Here is a 20681-nt window from a genome sequence, read left to right as displayed (position 1 = left end):
GATCCTCATTTTATATACCAAAACCTCTGAAACCCCAAAAACAGGTAAATGTGCAAGGCTTTCAGTTTCTCCCTCCATGGCTGTTTGAGTTATTGGAGATGGAAGTTATTATATAAGATACCACGTTACTCTGGGTTACCTGGTGCTTCACAGGCACAGAAGGAAGAACAGCTCAAGATTGATGTAGCAGAGCCACTTAATCATCAAGAGTTAAAGGAAAAGGAAAGATTGCTTTGGAACAAGAGAGATTTTATCAATTTTTCAACTCGAAGGAAAAATGGGGATGCAGTGACATTGAAAACATTGCTATGATGGGGCAGCACGGTGGCTTAGTGGCTAGCACTTCTGCCTCACAGCACTGAGGTCATTGGTTCAATTCCCGACCATGGCCTTATCTGTGAGGAGTTTGTATGTGTTTGCCTGGGTTTCCTCCGGGTGCTCCAGTTTCCTCTCACACTCCAAAAACATCGCGCTCTCTCTCTCGCGCTCTCTCTCTCGCGCTCTCTCTCTCGCGCTCTCTCTCTCGCGCTCTCTCTCTCGCGCTCTCTCTCTCGCGCTCTCTCTCTCGCGCTCTCTCTCTCGCGCTCTCGCGCTCTTGCTCTCGCGCTCTCGCTCTCTCTCTCGCTCTCCAATGGGGCAGGGACTGATGTGAATGAGTTCTCTGTACAGCGTTGCGGAATTTGTGGCGCTATATAAATAAATGGTGATGATGATGTTGAAGGCAAGACTATTCTGCTGGGGAAAGATGTAGACATTTAAGAAAATCATGGCTTGGATTCAAAGGGGAGATGCAAAGATGCAGAGGAGAATTAACATACCCGCAGTCGACACACAGATTGGTCGATACAAGGCACCTTTCCATCAACTAAGGATATCTTATTGCACCAAGAAAGGAAATACATTACACGGAGGAGGAATATTATTTTCTTATCTGCATGCTACATCTAGTTTGAAATATCAGCAGTAGTTCTTTACTTGACGTGGTTTTATAAGATGTACGGAACACTTTTTAGCTATTACGTCATACACATTGTTTCTATTTCAATTAACAGATGAACCCATAGTACTTATTGTAGCTGTCTTTTTATAAATTTTACAGCTGCGCTGAACATTTTTTTTCACTTTTAACATCTGAAGTTATAAAATAGGCTTTGTTGAATGAAAAACATCACAATAAAACATTCATTGCTTACTATTGTGAGGACACTGGAATGTTGAATGGGAAATAATATTACTGAATATATTAAAGACATAACAAGTAGCTTCTAATTACATGGTATTATTGCTAAGTCATCATGCCTTCAGTGACAATTTGTTACATTTTGTGCTGGCATCATCTAGTAACTTTTTTGAATGCCCAACAAAAAATTGTGCTACATACATTTTTCCTTTTCGAACACTGCCATTAATCACTTTTGTATATAGTATGTGTGTTTTGTTTGCCATTACATTTCTGTTGGACAGTACATAGTGACTGTTAGAAATTGGCAAGCTCATTAGAAAATGAATGAACAATCACCCTAGTTGTTTAATATGTTGACATCTATAACCTTGACTTTTGTTGAGCCATACAATTTTTTTTTTTTTGTTCATTCTCAAACAAATACCATAGAAATTAAACAGTTGGCAAAAGGCTCTTTTCATTAGTCCATTATTGTCTTCATAGTTGTGTACTCTTTATTCGTTTTATATAAAGATTTTTAAGATACAATGAAACTGAAAAATAAAGCATACAATAATCATTCACATAATACAGAGAACATGAATTGGGGTCATATAGACATATTAGTTGAGTCAGTGGTTGTAATCAAAACCTGTAGAGCATGGTACATTGACAGTAGATTTCAGAAACACCAGACCAGACTGACCTTACATTACATTGTACATTTTGATATCTGTAAGAAGCAAGCATAGTTGATAGAGCGAGAAATAACCACAATCAGCCAATTTCTTGTAATCCAGTTCTCCATTTTGTTTTCTGATAATGACTTCTTTTTCACACTTTCTCAATGCGGAATTAGCCATGGAGTGGTGGGTGGCTTTAACATACATTTGCAAATGAGTGCAACTAAGACTCTTGCATTTTTATCTACAGTAAGAATGGCAGATATGTTGCTGGCTATAGCAGTGTGCTGGGGGATCTCTCTGTTTGTTCCTTTTGGGATAACCCCACCCTTTCATGCACCTGCTATAGCCTATAAATTGATTTGAGCAACTTCCATTTCTTTATTTGTCTGAGAGGCATGTTGGTGTCAGTAGCTGAGGAGGAGTGCTGACATTGGATTGCTATTTGGAGGCTTCTGGGGTGCCTCTTTGGTAAGTTAGCTCTCAATTTAAAAACGCATATGTATGGCCCAAATATATGGGACTCTCATGGTTTAGAGTTGGGACCACCCTATTGGCAAAAGCACCGTGGAGTGGTGGGTGGCTTCAACATACATTTGCAAATGTGTGCAACTAAGACTTTTGCATTTTTATCTACAGTAAGAATGGCAGATATGTTGCTGGCTATAGCAGTGTGCTGGGGGATCTCTCTGTGTTTGTTCCTTTTAGACATTGTATTCACCAGAATTCCAGCAAGCACGATATTTGTTATTTCTAGCTTTCATTGATTTTGAAATGTATTATACTCCCTATAAGTGACAGGAGTTAGAGAAGCAACCTTATAATAGTCTGTTCCATTTGGGCTTTGAAAACATCCATAATAGGTCCAGGTTCATGTCCGAACAAATCTTGCAAAATAAAGTTCATTATGAATTAAGATGGTTCTCCAACAAAAATAAAATGAAGTAAACATTATACATGGCATGTGATTTTATTCACACATATGTGATAGATCTGATTTTGGTTCATTGTGCGCCCCATTTCTCTTGTGTGGTGGTATTTTTACCACATGCATATGGATGTGTAATGGTCAGTAAGCTTTACACATGTGACACTGCATATGAACTTAACCAAAGCTGTAACAAAATGGATGACTGAACTCTCTCTCCACCTCCTCCCAGACAACATTAAAAACACACAGGAAAAAAGTTTATTTACAAGTATTCCTGCCTAAACAAACAAAAAGCAGCCATTCAATTTGTTCCATTTTACACGTTGAACATTATTAATATATTTTTTGAGCATTTGAAAGTTTAGTATTAAATTATAAAATAGAAAAAAAAAATGAACTCTCAATATCTGTGTAGGCCAAACTGAACACATCTTTCTGACTTCTTTGTGACTCAATATGTATGTATGTATGTATGTATGTGCTTCTAGTGTTTTCCTGGAGGTAAGTCAGGATACCCATCTCATGAACATGCCGTGATTAAATCATTTGGGATGGTGCAGTTGAGGTTTATTGACAAATGCCAACATACAATCAGCACTGGTTTAAAATCTCATGCACCTAATGAAGAATGTTCCTATAAAGTAAATTGTGCTGGTGGAACTTTAGAGCATCCACAGGCTGTGTTGAATGTTGAAAGAGACTTGGCTATAAAAATATGTTTTCCTAAAAGTTGAAATAGGCTGGAATAAGAATAAAATTAACTTTGTTTCTTTTTTTTAATGCTGATATTTTAAAGATGTTCTCGCTTAAACATTAAAATAAGCTACGTACTGCTTGCATGCAGAACATAATATATTGGTTTTATTCATACTTGCCAACTTTCCTGGAATTTCTGGGAGACTCCCACATTACGGGTAGGACTCCTGGGAGAGCAGGCCATTCTTCTGTGTCCTGTCCACTTCCACTTTCTGTCCACGCGATTTCGGCACCCCTCACCTTTTTTCAGTAGCACTCCCAGAGGGGCACCAAAATAAGTGGGCAAGTATAGTGTTGCTCACTTCTGCTACACACTACAATTCTATTCAAATATACTGCCATCTCAATCTCATGGACAGTGTCTAGCAGTGCAGGTCTCTAGTCACTGAATAGTCTTCTGTTCTGCTTGAGTTTGACATCCCACCACCTCGGAATGTTGCACTGTATTATCCAAGCCATGTTCATATATAAGTTAACATTTTGCAGTATGTCTGCTTTGCAGTGGTGGTCCTGCAGTGTTTGCTACAAAGGTAGTGGCTCACTGTGTAGTTTACCCATATGTAGTACACGGTTAATTTTTATATTTAGATATAGAATTTTTTCTTTTCACTTTCATTTAACATACTTGAATACATGTAATTAATATGTTCCAAAAGTTTTTTTTACTGCATATTAATTACATGTTTACCTTTTAATAACTGTGTGTCTTTGGGAATGGTCATGTCAAGTAGAAAAGATCAGGCACACCAGATTACTGCAAATTATTGACCTCTTCGAAAGGTTGCCTGGTTGCCAATAAAATTGCTTTGAATAAAATAAACATTTTTGGGTATACCAGATTGCTAAAGTTACTTACTGTTTAACTATGTCTAACATAAACTAGCACTTCATTTAAATGCACTCAAACTTTTCTTTCTTAACTTTTTATGATCTCTTTACTAAGGTACATTTCATAGAAAATTCTATAAGAAAATACTTGCCTATTGACCCCTTTGCTATTGAAGCTTTTTTCACCCTGTGCTGAGCCTATTTTGGCACTATTTGGGCTCGTCACATTCCAACATCAATACCAGTAGCTGGTTTATGCAATACCTTTTTTGCCTTGCTCTCCTTATTGACTAGGACCCAAATTGTGTAGGAATTAGTAGCCTAAGGCATACCATTTTGAAAACTTTGTTTTTATTGGCCAGGGTAGAGGAGATCTAAGCACTAGAATGGACCTAATGTTTTCTGCAGTGTAGGGTGTACATTTCTGGTTATAATCAGCCAATAACAAATAAGGGGCCACATCATTTGAAAGAGAGCACTCGCCTTTTTCAAACAAGAGTACAGTATGTTGGTGCCAGGATTGGGGATATAAAGCTATTTTAGTGCTCTCCTCCAATCCCCTGGCTCTCTACACTTGTGGGTAGTGGCTGGGAGGGGGGGGGGGGCAGGGCTTGATAGGGTCATTGTGCGCCGGCAGGGTTGTCATTAACTCCACCCCTTCCCTAGCTACCACCGGCATCCCACCCCCATTTGAAATCCTTTAGTGCTAAGGAAGAGAGGGGCTCTTAGAACTTGAGGTAAAAGTTTATAAACCAGCAAATCAAATAATTGAGACATTTTATGTATGTAAAGGTAGCCATGCACTGTTCAGTTTGGCCACACACATAGGTCCACACATCCAGCCTGTCAGTGCTTGAGCTGACTGGCTGAATCACTTCTGGGGGTCACTGGGACCTGTTGTAAGAGGATAGAGCATTCAGTAGTCTCCTTTTTCCCGGATTCAATGTCATGCCTGATGATGATCATATTGATTTCAATGTTATTGGGCTATGTAGTTACTTGTGTCCTGCCTAAAGGTTTTAGGAACATATTAGAACTAAAAGATATTTGGATTTGTGTTCCAATGGAGGTGCCATTTTAAGTTTTTACTCAAGACCAAGAATGCTTAAGCATTTCTTACTCCAGGGGTTACATCTACTAAACTGCGGGTTCAAAAAAAGTGAAGATGTTGCCTATAGCAACCAATCAGATTCTAGTTATTTATTTAGTACATTCTACAAAATGACAGCTAGAATCTGATTGGTTGCTATAGGCAACATCTCCACTTTTTCAAACCCGCAGTTTAGTAAATATACTCTCCAATGTCAGTGTCTCATTCTTCTGGGACCCCAATCATCATTGTGCCAAATGAAGTTGCCAATGTAATGTATTGCATATCTAGCAGTAGGGGAGACCCTAAAAACCCACAGGTTGCCCTTATTTAGACTTCCTGTTTCTCACCTTATTGGAAGGCGCTTGAAGGGAGCCCTTGAGTGCATAATATGGGCTGATACAGGACAACAGAATGAACTCCACTACATGAATGGTATATGTATATAATGGTGTTTGGAATATAATGTAAGCTCTAATTTAACATTTCCCCTTGCAAATTCACTTAAAATCCAGACCAATTCCTGTAGCAGCTAGTTCTAGCAGCCATAAATATAAATTTACATCAGTGGTCACAGTTTGATTTATTGTATCTTCTATAAATGAGGCAAATGGATTTACAAATCTGCATAATGTATACAAAATATTTCTCTTTTTTTTTTTTTTTTTTTATGTGACAGAAATTGAGTCCAACCATTTATCTTTCATAGAGAGATGTCTAACAAAACACCGGTGATCAGGCAGGCTGTATGTGTTTCAAGTTGCTCTTGAATTTGACCCCTTTATTTTCTCTGCCTATGAGTAATGTGAAACTTATGGCATTTCCTCACACTTGCAAGCCACAGGTTTTGTATTATTTCTGGACTCTCTCCAGAGCGACTGTTAGCTTGGCATTCAAATTCCTTTGATCATCTATTCTAGCCACATGTTTCTTGTAGTTTTTATAAAAAAAAAAAAAAAAAAGAGAAGAAAAAAGGACAATCATAATACCAGGATGACATAAATAGAATTGGTGTTGTAAATAGCCAGGTTTGATACACAATGGGTTTTTGAGCAGTGTTAAATTATTTATCTTGATAAATTAGTGAACAGCTTTAGAACACTGCGAAAGTCAGGTGTTATTCCCAGAGCCCTGGAGGAAAGCATACATGCATATCCACTTTTCTCTGCCTGTTATTACAGAAGTAATCCTCCAAAGTACCCTGGCCTTGCTTTCTGTGTTATTGTTTTAGTGACTGTTCTTGATCAGCACAGTTTCGTACACAAGGATTTCTAAAATGCTGTACCCTTTCTGCTTCTGGCGCACTCCTTTTTTTTTTTTTTTTAAAGCATACTTGCCAACTTTGCCATCTCCCCTCTGTGAGATTCCGGAGGGAAGATCAAGTGCAGTGAGGGGACGGGGGCTGTTTAATTACATTGCTTTTAACCTCTGGCTCACTGATGTCTACAGCCACAGTCAAAGTCATAATGACGACAGATACATAATGTCGCTGTAACAGATGTAGACATTTTAGCATGAAAACAAGAAAGTTTAACAAGTTACCAGTTCTAGACATCATTTGTGGGAACAGTGGTGTGTGCTGCCAGTTAAATGTAGTCAGTTTATGGATGAAATGGTCATGGATGTTATTTGTAGTACTAACTAAATAACTAACTTTGTATATTCCTTACTTACATAACTTGTGCCTCTTAAAAGATTTTTTAGAAGTTTTCTACAATGGTACCCTCATGCGCCTCCTTTGCTTTTCTTATTTCAGCTGCCAGCTGTTAACTATAATGTCACTTTGCCTGTAAGGTGCTGCTCTTAGCTCGCACTGCCCCCCCCTCCCAGAAGTTTGGAAAGCTACTCCCTTTGTCAGAGCTTGGACATTCCTGACTTTCTGGTTTACCTGAGCCAGGTAGCCAAGACTCTTAGGGGTATATTTACTAAATTGCGGGTTTGATAAAGTGGAGATGTTGCCTATAGCAACCGATCGCACTCTAGCTGTCATTTTGTAGAATTTACTAAATTAAGAATTGGTGACATTTGACATGTCTGTGGACAAAGTTGTGCCCCGTAAAACAAAAGTGTTTGGGGTCTACATTTAGATGCATATGCAATACTGGTTTCACTTTGTGTCCAAAGAACCCTAAAGTAGCTGGCTGGTTTAAAATTACAACATTTGGCTAAATTATCAAAATCATATGTGATTAGTCTGATTTCCTTGGCCAAGGGTTGTAACACAGTTTGGATAGTTCCTTCAGGCACAGTTTTCCAGGAATGGGTCAAGTTAGTAAATGAAACAGTTGATCACAAGTGTTTAAACACGTTAGCGAAATTCACAAGTGTCTGGTCTAGGTGGAATAAATCCATATTTGCTTCGGGTTTGGATATCAGCGCTCAGTTCCTACGCTATCTATATTATATTTATTGCTTTCTATATATTTATTACATGCCTTTTATGCCCTAGATTTTAAAACTAAATTTACAGATCATTTATATCTTTGTTACTGAGACTTCTGAGATACTCGAGCTAATTTATCTTTGCTTTATTTTGTATACTGATTAAAAAATATTAAAATAAACCTGATTGTAAGAAAAGTCCTTCTGAATGACGTCACTAGCTACTGTAAAAGCCCAATCATGTGGTCATGGGAACATTTTACTTCTGGTATTCGCATTAAACACATATCAGGCTGGCTGTTAGGGTTTTGTTTATGAATAGACATATCTCACAAAGGGCCATAGGTAAAAGGTCTTGTCATGTTCTCCAGTATCATTAGGGATGTTTTATAATGTGTTCTTCTCCATCCATTCCCCGAGAGGTTTCTCTAGAGAGTGTGTATATATCACCTATGCAACGGTGTTGTCTTGATAACAGTTGTACCAGCAATTAATGGAACTAATGTTTCCTGGGTTGGCTGTTACAATACAGTGGAACCAAACAGTGTGGCTAATGCAATAAATCTAGATACACACTCCAGTCTTGCATATACGGACGTGGTTGATAATGAAACAGATGTCCAGTAGTTGTTCCAAGCTATCTTGTCCACAGCAGTTACTGCAATTGAAAATGTGTCAAGCCTATTACCTGATCACCTACATTTTATCTTTTAAAATATAGAATCCAAGCTGTGTTGTATCAGTAGTCTCCAGATGGTCTATAAAAGGCGGAATAAGGCTTTGTAACTTGTTCAAATATTCTTTTGTTTTATTTTAAAAGCTGCCATTTAAAGATTCTGTGCACATTTATCTTTTGCCTCATGAGTTGTGCATTTGTTTCCTAACCCTTGTTTGTATCTTTTTGCTCTTCAGATAATATGCACGTGTCACTGGCTGAAGCGTTGGAGGTGCGAGGCGGGCCATTACAAGAGGAGGAATTATGGGCAGTATTAAACCAAAGCGCTGAGAGCTTGCAAGAACTGCTGAGAAAGGGTAACATGTTTTTGTTTTTTTGTTTTTTTTATATTGCAAAAATGTCTTTAGAGCAGATTTGAAAAATCTAAAAATAAAAAAATGATGCATGCTGAAAACATATTGCATTGCTATATTATAAGCATAAAGATAATCAAAACATCTGGACCATCATAATTTAAGAGGACTAGCATAACACAGCCTGTGAGGCAGGAGCTGATGTAAACTACAGCCATCTTAAACAGTCATCTGCATGCAAAAAATTGTTCTCGGACATATTTAGTTGTCTGTGGTGCCCCCACACATGCAGCAATTTTGGGTTTAATTGCTAAAAACTTTAGCAAATCTTCCAACAGGGAGCTTGCGTGTGTCGCTGTCTTGAGTTTTAGGTTTGGTGAACCACAGTGAGTAGTGACTACACTGATTCCTTGCACACACCAGCCAGTCACATTGCTAGATTTCTTATAATGTGCTATTAAATAGTTCACTGTGTATGCCCTCCGTTCAACACCATACCTTAAGTAAACATAACCAAACTTAAATAAAATAACGACACGGAGACTTGAGTAAAGTGGCACTAAAGAATTATTTTATTATACCCTAACTGTAACCTGGTGGCGGAGAAAGGGCACGGAGAATCAGCTCCAGCGATACCTAACCAAGCGTGGACATGGCAATATAGCCTTAAGTCCACCCACTTCTCTCATAACCCCACTGCTTGGCCGGCCCTAACCTGGCGAAGAGTAAACTGCACTCACCTTACTACTCACGACCCCCTCCCTCACTGAGCTGGGCGAGGCCCCTCCCCACGGAAGGGACAAGAGTAACCGATTGCCTTGTAAGGGGACAGATACCTGCGACCAATCACGATAGAGCCGTATATATCAGCCGCTGATCGCAGTGCCTTCCTCCCCCACTATTATTCCTACTTAAACCGGTTTATAGAAAAAACCCTAAAACCAAAAATCAATAACAAATGGGGTGGGTGGGCGGGATTTTGCAAGCCGAGTGACTGATTAAAATGAGTGACTCCCCTCTACTAACCACAAAGGACCTCCCCTCATCCCCATTGGCCAGCTAAAAAACCTCATGTTAACTCTTCAAGGTCAGTGTACACTACGAAGCAACATTGTCACTATTTACTTCCGTTCGTCTAAAAGGGGACTCTCTTGTACTTTCCCCTCCTCCTACTGGGCTGCGTGCATGCAAAAGCAATACGTGTATAAAAGGCATTCATTGGTAATACAGGATATTATGATGAAAAAGTACAAGCCAGGAGTATTTTTAAAACTGAGGTAATAAAATTATGGTTATGGTCTCTGCACATGTTCATATTCTGTTGGGAGGTGTAGTGTCCTTTGTCTATCTATAGACTGTGCTACTTTATGTAAGTGTTCCCTTTATACATAATTAATTATAGAAAAAAGAGCAACAAAAAGAAGGTAGAGAAGTTCTAGAAATGGAAATAAAATAATTATGATCAAATTTTAAAGCTTCATACAACAAGGAATGACAGTATATATAATAAAATAAAAAATGTTATTTGCTTACTATAATTACCCTGTAACAACACATACTTTACTGTGTTCTATTTTCACAATTGTACCTTATAGTAGACGATAGCTGTGCTATTTTAGATGTTTGCAAAAAAAACAGAATAAGTTCATTACATTAGTTTATTCAGTCTTGGAAATGAACATATTTTTTAATAGTGTTATAACTCTTTCATATGTTAAGCCATGCAATGGGAGGACAATTGTTCGTCTCCGCACTTTTCATTTAAACCATAGTTTGTGATGGTTAAACGTGATGAGCTCATACATGTTTCTGTAGATACCTTGAAAGGTTGTCATTTGGTGCCATAAAACATGCATATGACAAATATATGAATCTGTTTCAGAGGAAACATTGCTTTCTGGCAGTAGAATGCTCTAATATTAAGGTGTGTCCTGCAGAAGTCTGATTTGTCTGAGATCACTGTTGTATATCATCATCATCATCATCATCATCACCATTTATTTATATAGCGCCACTGATTCCGCAGCGCTGTACAGAGAACTCATTCACATCAGTCCCCGCCCCATTGGAGCTTACAGTCTAAATTCCCTAACATACACACACACACACAGACACACAGACAGGGAGGTGGTGGTGGTCAATTTTTTTGATAGCAGCCAATTAACCTACAAGTATATTTTTGGAGTGTGGGAGGAAACCCGAGCACCCGGAGGAAAACCACGCAAACACAGGGAGAACATACAAACTCCACACAGATAAGGCCATGCACGGGAATTGAACTCATGACCCCAGCGCTGTGAGGCAGATGTGCTAACCACTTCGCCACGTGCTGTATATTTTGCTTTCTTCAAATTTTCTATCTGTTCAAAAGTATCTGGGTGCCCACAATTGTCTCTGGAAGAAATATCCTAATGATGGTACTGGTTGATGGTTATTTCATCTTAAATTCAACAGCAATCATGGGGATTATTTTGAATCTACCTCTGTGCTCTTAAGACACATGTATGACAATTAGCCAATCTTTGGCATGATAAATATCCCAAGACAATTGACGGGTTAGTTCCCCTTGGTAAGCGCACGGTGAGGCTAGACATCTTTTAACATAGGGATTTCAGTCAGATAATATGTGCTACTAGGAATTGTTTTATTGTTTTTTGTTTTTTAAACATTTTATTTATCAGACAATTAAATGCAGGTCAAATCAAACAAGGTATACAAAATATGTGAAAGGTACACAAGATATAATGGTGAAATATACATAGTAAGGCACAAAAAAAGGCCAGTCTACTGAAGTTAAAATAAAGAGATAAAATAGAAAAACATGTCTTTTAAACATGTGATCATGTGGCATGAAATTAAATTTGAATTGTTTTTATAAATATACCAGGAATATGGTTTTGTCAAGTAGCGGGTAAAAGTTATACCACAGCGTATTTTTGCTCGGGCAGGGGAAGGAGAAATGTTTTTATTGTCTTGATACCTCCCCACCAGGTATGACACATACAGGGTCGCCATCAGGGGGTTACAGGGAGTACAGCAGTATGGGGCCCCACCAGCTCTGGGCCTAAACATATTTATTAGGGGAGGGGCCTCCGCTGTGAATTAAAAGATGCAGTGGTCTCCATTTCTAGGAATCAGTTGCTACTGAGATGTGAGGGGTGGAGGAGGCCTTTGCGCTGAATAGAGTAAAACGGCAACGGGCCCTCTTGTAGGCAGCATCTCCACCTCCACTCCTAAGATGTGGGGGCCCCACGGGTGCCACATGTTGCTCCACTACCAGATGCTCATCTTCCAGTGAGATAGGTGCCTGGCTGGACAGAAAGGCTCTCTGCAGCACCACTAACATGTAATTAACGACGTCGCAAAGCTGACAATGGAGAGGAGCCAAAGGAGTCAGCAAGAAGAAGCAGAGAGGTTAGTAAACTACTACAGGGTTTAGATAGAACATGGGACGGGGAATGTAGGGTGGAGTTTAACATAAAAATGGGAGCCGGGAGAGAGAAGGATGGATGGGGGCCCTATCTGTTACATTTGTACTGGGCCCCCTAATTTCTGGTGGCAGCCCTTGACACATACACGTATGAGCTGCATAATGTGCATGAAATAAGTGTTTATACTTACCTAAATCATACTTGCCTATTTTTTTAAAAAAAAATTAAACTTCTCCTCCAGTAGATTCTGGAGGAGAAGTCATGTGACGGGGTGGGAGGAGGCGTGGTGGCGTCATTGCATCACCGTAGTCCCGCCCCCTGCTAGGGAAAGCTAAACCGCATGGCAGGGGGCGGGGCTTAGTGAAGCAAAATCACATCATTAAGCCTTGCCTCCATCACCTCCGGGAGGGTGCCTACTCTTCCGGAAGTCTGGGCGGACTCCCCAAAATTCGAGAGCCTCCCGGAAATTCCGGGAGAGTAGGCAAGTATGACCTAAATAAGTCAATCATGATCTTTCACTCCTCAGCAGTGGGCTGCCATATTAGGAATCAGGGACTTCTCTAAACAGGCAGCTTTTGAGTGGAAGACTTGCTGTTCAGAAATGCACTTTCAGAATCTGTTAATTCATTATAAAGGCATAGGAAGGGAAAACAGAGCTGCAGTAGGAAATGCACTTAACATTGAACAATTTCCTTTTATCTTAATGGCTCATATCATAAAATATTGTATTTTGTTTATCTTTTTCAGCTGTTTTCCACATTTCAATGACTCATCTAATTGACTTGTACATGCCCTCTTGCAGCTTAAATGCATTGTTTTTTTTTTTTGTCGTTATAACTTTGTCCTTTGCTTACCAGTCATGTCTTTGTATTGCCAGAATTTTTCTGTTGCTCAAGAGTACAACAGAAAGCATCTCTTGTAACAATATCCATAGGTCAGGTCTGAAGCAGAAGACACAGCAATGGTATACCAGGGTACATAAAATTGTCTACCCATATAAACACATAGGTAAACACAGGCGCAAGGCAGAAAAAAGCAATGTATTTAGTAATCGAGAGCATGCCAATAAATGAAAGTCATCAGTAGGTGGACAACCCTTAATGGTTATTTAAGTGTGCAGTAGGTTCCATATGGTAACAGTTTGCAAGATATGATCCCTAACAATATGTGATTGCATACAAAGTACTAATTCTTTTGTTTTTTTCCCCTTATCCACTTCCTAGTTCCACTGTACCCTTCCCAGTCATTTGCTAGTCCATACTCTCCCCTTCTATACTTCCTCTCCCCACTCCCTTAGTCTTTCACCATGTCTTCTTGCTCCCATCCTCGCCCACTGCCCTCATCTCTGTCCCAGATTCACCCTCAATCTGCTTCCTGGATCCCATCCCCTTTCACCTCCTTCGCTCCCTCTCCCCCACTGCCTGCTCCCACCTTGCTCACTTCTTCAATCTGTCCCTCTCCACTGGAATCTTCCCCTTATCCTTTAAACATAATCTTATTTCACCCATTCTGAAAACACCCAATCTTGCCCCCATCTCACTCTCTAACATCCACCCCATCAGGGGCAAATGCAGGATTTCTAGAGAGGGTTTGTAAGCTGTGTCACCAATGGGCATTACCAGTATGCATGGGGGCGTGTCAATAATTTTAGTCAGTGCTGGGCTGCTCTCCAACTCTTCCTATCCTCATCATATACACGGGCAATTCCTATCCCCATAATATACACGGGTAAAACACCTCAAGCACCCCAGGCTGGGAGGGGGTTTCCAGGCACCAGAAAAACTCCCCCTGGGTGCGCCCCTGCCCATTTCTCTTCTCTCTTTTGCCTCCAAAATACTTGAGCTGCTTTTCTACAACCGTCTGAGCAACTACCTCTATGAGAAGTCCCTCACCAATGATCTTCTCTCAGCCAAATCAAAGGGACATTTTTCCCTCCTTATCTTCCTTTACCCCTCTGTGGCTTTTGACATCGTGGATCCATCTCTCCTACTCAACACCCTTCACACCTTTGGTCTTTCTGACACAGTCCTTTCATGGTACACCTCCTACCTCACCAACCGCGCCTTCTCTGTTTCTACCTCTCGCCCCCCATCCCCCCTGCCAGACTTCTGTCCTTGGCCCTCTGCTTTTTTTTCCCCTCTGTACACCTCCTCCCTGGGTAAACTTATCAGTTCCTTCAGCCTCCAGTATCACCTCTTATGCAGATGATACACAACTCTGCCTCTCATCTCCAAGTCTCTCTCCTTCCCTCCTCTATCGACTGTCCAGTTGCCTCCCCTTCTCCTCCAGGATGTCCTTATGCTTTCTCCAACATAACATGGCTAAATCTGAACTCCTTGTACTCCCTCCATCTCCTCCACTCGCAACCTTTCTATCACTGTTGACAACCCCACTATCTCCTTTGCTCCCCAATGCAGCTACCTGGGTGTCATTCTAGACTCCTCACTCTCCTTCGCCCCTCGCATTCAATCTTTCGCCCAGTCCTGTTGCTTCCAGCTCGGCAACATTGCCCGTATCGCACCCTTCCTCTCCCAGATGCCACCAAAACTCTTATCCACTCACTGATCAATTCATTCCCATCTTGCGCATCTTCGTTCTATACTTAATGCTGCAGCTACACTTATCTTACTTTCTCACCGCTCCACATCTGCCTCTCCTCTCTCTGCTCTGCCCTCCCCTTACCCAATAGAATTCTTTTCAAATTCCACACCCTAATGTACAAGGCCCTCTCCAACTATACTACCCCCTACTTCTCCACCCTCATCTCCATACATACTCCAGCCCACCCTCTCCGGTTGGCCAATGTCTGAGATGTGGTTACCAGAGGGGGGGAAAGGCAACAGTCACTTATCCAATATTTTTTCCGTGCTGCCTTCCACCACTGGATTGATTTCCCTCGTTCTATCAAATTTTCCCCTTGCCTAAATACGCACCTGTTTAGAAAATCCTACCAGTCCTGCTCTTAACCTTTTCATTATGCAGTATACCTCACACTTTTCATCCTCCATCTCTCCGATTATTGCTTCTTGCCCTGTTGTCTGCCCCTTTCCCTTTAGATTATAAGCTCTAGTGAGCAGGGGTCTCTTTACTCGTGTTCTCATTACCTATAACTTTTGTTCACAAGCTACACTGTGCACCTCCTCCTTGGACTGTCTGCCCATTGACTCCATTCTTCCATTGTCTTTGCACCTCGTTCAGTGGCTTTAAACCTGTTAGTTGCGTCCACGCTAATGGGCTCAGGTTTCAGCTTCTGCTGAATATACCCCTTGACACCTGTAGCTGCAACGAGAGTTGTAGTGTTATTTGTTAACTGTATTGTACTGTTACACCATGTACTGTCTTTTGTTCTTTTTCCTCTGTACAGTGCTTTGGACCTCATGTGTCGCCCTATAAATAAAGATTCTTAATAAAAATAATTGTATTAGTACCTTCATTGAAAAACATAATATGGGTTGGCCAGTAGTCTGTGACATAATGACATAGTAATATATATATGTTATATTTTATGAATAGAACAGATTATAGAGCAGGTTTATTTGATGACAGCATCTATGTGTAGGTGCTACCATGGAATGCATCACTCAGCATGACAAATCCAAAACTGGCCTAATCCGTACGCCTACTTAATTACATGCAATAGCTAGCATTTTGAAGGGAGGAATAACTATAAAGGGCACGCTACATCTTGTAATAAGTAAACTGTAAGGTGCAACTAAATTGAAATACACAATACGAATATTAAAGTAGTATTCATTTACATCATATTTTACAACATTGTTACAGTAATGTGAAAAAGAAAGTAAGCCCCTTTTCACATCTTTGTTTAGGCAATCATTTAGTCCATACAATTGGGTAACCTCGTTTCACCAATAACCCATAACAGATTTTATTTAACTTTAATTAACACAAAAAGAAGCCATCATGCTTTGAAGTACACCCTTACTGCTTCCATATCAGTAAAGAAAGCAATTTGAGCCAGATGCTGCTAATCCAAGGCACTTGATTATTTGATCATCAGGAAGCCCTCTCGCTTCCATATATAAAATCCGTAACCTTTGGCAGTTTGGTTTGGAGCGTTCAGATCTGTGGAACACCATGCCAAAAAAATGCAATGATAAGTGTATCATTCTACAGTGACAAAGATTGTCAACCCTTCTCCATATGTAAACGATCTTCCCAGAAGTGGGTATCCAAGCAAAATTCACCCACATATCATACTATAAGTGAAATCACAAAAAAACTAAAAGCTACATCCATGCCGCTACTATAAAAATACTGAACACAAAGAAGGGTAGTCTGGAGAAGCGCTACGGAATATGTTGGTGCTATATAAATAAATGATGATGATGGAGAATGCCCCCTCTTTCCAACCAAAAATTGCAATTTTGCTTCCAAGAACAAATTGCTTATGAATGTACTGCAAGACCTTTGGACAATGTTCTATAGACAGAAGTAGAATTGTTTGGTGATAACCAAATAGAGTATCACAAGACCTTTATACAAAATATCATGGGCATGAACATTTTTTTTTTTTTTTTTGTTAATGCAAAAGTATTCTAATGGAAACCGGAGGACTGAGCCAAGATGCATTATCTACAATGTAATGCTGGGTACACACCTATGCAATATTACTTCAGATGCTATTTCGGTAATTATTTCACCAACTACTGAAAGTCCTGATGAGCATCCCAATTCACACAATTTACCTTCAGATCTGTGATCTTCATCCCTCATAATCATTCGCTTAAAAGATTGTGACTCCGTACGCACTCTACAGATATACACAATCTATCGGCAGAAGTCTGTTGTGAGTGTGTTCACACTTTCACATTTGCCTTCCACATCGTTCCATTATTGATCGTGATTTTTAGGAAGTTTCTAAAACCAAATCAACAGATGCGATGTGTTTTGGCACAAAAAACATGATCATGGAAGCATACACACTCTTGCCATATCTGACCAAATGGTTGTGAATTATGTGATCTGCACAATAATTGCATAGGTGTATACTTTACTTAAGAGTCGTACAGAAGCCGATTATTTTAGTTATTGCTGCTAAAGGTAGTTCTACAAGCTACTGAATCATGGGGTGTTCTTACTATTTCACACATTGTGTCTCCAGCAATAAGTTGATTTTAAATTGCTTGGCTTACTTTTATGGTTGTGTCCAGACAGACACTGCTTCTTAGGTTTCTAAAAAGGCATTGTCATTTTTTTCCTTATGCTGAATCCAAGAGCGCAGCAAATGGGGCGGTCCTCATTCGTCACACCTATACCCGGCGTGTTACGTTCCTAAGTGAATGGAAGGGCATTTTTGGAATGTATAATAACTTCAAATGCACTTCAAAAAGTCAGTATGAACTTTGTCTAAACACGTCACTAAACCTAAAGACCCATTTTTGTTTTTTGTATAAATTAAACTTGTCCTTACTAGCAAGAGTTACGCAAGCAGGAGACAAAAAGGCTGGGCATCGAGGAGAAATAAATAAGTATTGAATGCAAAGCAGGGTCATATTGAGGATAAACACATGAAACATGCAAGGATAACTATTAGCTCTTGTGTGCTTTCACTCATTGTTTTGACCTGTCAAAATTGCTTAGACGCGATCATATCATACAAAAACGTAAATCAATGAAATTTGATTCGTGGTTTGTGATTCATTTCAGGTGAAGTATAGCTGCCATACCTGTACATGTCAGAAAGTAGGTGATCCAGGACTAATTAAAATAAAATAGATGTTTATAGCATGGCCACACATCTTTAAGCCAGACATCATTTTCACTCTTGTTACCACCACATGAACTGATGATATGTCTGAAATCATTTCCTGAACGTGTGTGTGTGTGTGTGTGTGTGTGTGTATATTATAAATGTGCGAGTTTACAGTACAAACTGAATGTAATTTAATAAATGTTTGACTCCGCAGTAGGGCCTTTACTGATTCTGATCAACGTTGAAGGCGATTTTAGTTTCCATTTATGATTTCCTGATGCACATTGCTTTAAAGGTGCAAAGTTACATATAATTAATATTTTATTATGCTAGAATACAGTATACAATTTTGTTTGATGTATTATTGTTTCTGGAAAGGTCCTTCTGGTCCTTAAGAAGTGAAGGAACTGTTTCTATACGCCAAACTTTTCTTTTTTGAAAACCGTGTCCTGCAGTCCATAGTAACCATGGTTCACCTGTCACACGAGTACTTTTATGTTTGTCCAGTGTTTTTAAGAATTTAGTCACTCATGATATGGCAACCAATGTTCCCATTGACTGTATTGAGAACGTTTAGAAAAGCCAATCTGACACTGCCCATCTTGAAACGTCCAAACTTGGTGTTAATTAGCATTTTATAGAATGAATTGGAGCACTGTGCTAGGTATCGGTTGTGGCCGTCACAGCATGTCCTGCTTGTGAAGAGTATTCTGGAGCCTATTTTGGTTACACAAGCATATCTAACATGGGTGCAGGTTGTGAAGTGCACTTTGGCACATTAGCCCGACATTCGCCATCACGTTACATTCAACATTCAGTGAGGAGTGGTGCAGGGAGGAGTCGGCAGCAAGCAAGTAGACAGAAGAAAAGAAAAGAGAAGAAAGAAGCTGATAGAAAAGGTAAGTGAAGGAACAGAAGCAAAGGGGAGCAAAGGCTACATGGCAGAGTGTAAAAGGGGGCAGCAAAGGCAGTATGAAGGGGGGCAGCAAAGGCTGCATGGCAGAGTATGAAGGGGGCAGCAAAGGCAGCATGGCAAAGTGTAAAAGGGGGCAGCAAAGGCAGCATGGCAGAGTGAAGGGGGGCAGCAAAAGTAGCATGGCAGTGTGAAGGGGGGCAGCAAAGGCAGCATGGCAGAGTGTGAAGGGGGAGCAAAGGTAGCACGGCACTGTTTTTTGAGGGGCAGAACACACTTTGTTTACATTACAGTCATTAGGACAGAGAACCGGTTGTTAATTTATTTGAGTCCCACCACTGCCCTGCACCCAGTAACACAAACAGACAGTGCCAACTTTAGAGGTGTTTGGGGGCACATTTGACTGGGGTGCCGGGATATTTAGCCCTTCTGAGAAGAAAGTGACAGCGAAACAGTCATCAACAGGACGCTGAGGACCTCATGTGGCGCCCTATAAATAAAGCTTAATAATTAAAATCAACAGGTATATCTTTTTTTTTTATAGGAGATGGCTTCATTATTTTTAGGAGTTGTTGAGTTGTTTGTTGAGTGGTGTGTGTGTGTCTCTATAATTTAAATTTTCTACCATATGAATCTACTATAATTGAGCTTGGTATGTACAGACGTACGCTAAAGATTTTATTTAAGGTTACAAAGTTACTAGCAGATAGCTTGCTATTTGCATTTACAGATCTGAAGTTGGCCCGTTTCAGGCAAATCTGATTATCATTCTATTAAGTTATACACATGTTTGGCTAAATTGAGTATAATACATTTTTTGTTCTCGAGCACATTAGCTGGATCACTACTAACTGGGGCTAGTACCCTAGGCCCTGTTTTAAAAGCTAACCACACAGTCAGGCAACAGTGATCATCTTCTGCATATACACAGTTGTCTAATAAGGATGGTATAGATTTTGATGGGTTCATTATGAAAAATTCATGCTAGTTTTGTGCTTACAATAAGCAATATTGCAGGATGGGGCCAACGTTATATATGCCCATTATGGATGCCAATCTCGTTTTGAATTTTTGGGAGTTTTCTTGTTTTGTTTTGTTTTTTTGCATTTACTCAGGTCTTGACCGATTTCTTCAAAGGTTGCGAGGCAGCAAATTTGTAAGAAAAAACCTGTGGTTCACAGATTGTGATGTAATAAAAAAAATGTTAGGGGTGTGTACGACTAAGCATATGTACCAGAAGTGCTCAACACATTATTTCAGTGTGTAGCATTAGTGTCCGATACATTTGTCAAGCAGTGCTTAACGTGTATAAGCAATCCCTTACACACTTGCACAGCATGTACCTGTAGCATTTGTGCTGCCTTTAACATCCATCAATCCTGCCCACAGCTGACGCACAGCAACTTTGTCTTCCTCTCCAGTCCAGCATGTGCCTGTAGTGGCGATAGGATACCAGCAGATGTCTACTCATAATTTCCCTGCTCTGCTTGAAATGCCAAAAGCTACTAATTGCGACAGTCATTTTCAGTACAAAGTGACCCTCTGCTTTTCTAACACAGGGTGACTTTCTTGTAGGGATAACTAAGACTGCCTAAAACTCCTGGCTTTGGTCACCAGCGTGTATATTGTAGTCACCCTGGCGATTGGATTTTATCAGGGCCTGTGTAGCCTAAATGATTCATATGAATTGCAGACATAAATCATTGGCACAAGATAGCTCCTCACATCGGCAAGATGACCATTAGACACACACATGCACATCC

The 20681-nt window shown here is 40.0% G+C and overlaps 1 protein-coding gene across 7 annotated transcripts in view; it reads left to right on the top strand.

The window, feature by feature from the left end:
- Window positions 1-20681, top strand: part of PTPN13 (protein tyrosine phosphatase non-receptor type 13) — a 211284-nt gene that overhangs the window by 39070 nt on the left and 151533 nt on the right. For all 7 annotated transcript variants that reach the window (XM_075203023.1, XM_075203032.1, XM_075202998.1 and 4 more), the window contains exon 2: window positions 8745-8864. In XM_075203023.1, the coding sequence (XP_075059124.1) occupies window positions 8750-8864 (115 nt within the window). In that variant the 5' untranslated portion in view covers window positions 8745-8749. The remainder of the gene's footprint in view (window positions 1-8744; window positions 8865-20681) is intronic.

Source organism: Mixophyes fleayi, chromosome 1, assembly GCF_038048845.1.
Source record: "Mixophyes fleayi isolate aMixFle1 chromosome 1, aMixFle1.hap1, whole genome shotgun sequence".
In the NCBI taxonomy this organism is placed as follows: Eukaryota; Metazoa; Chordata; class Amphibia; order Anura; family Limnodynastidae; genus Mixophyes; species Mixophyes fleayi.
This window is presented reverse-complemented; position numbering and strand designations above follow the sequence as displayed.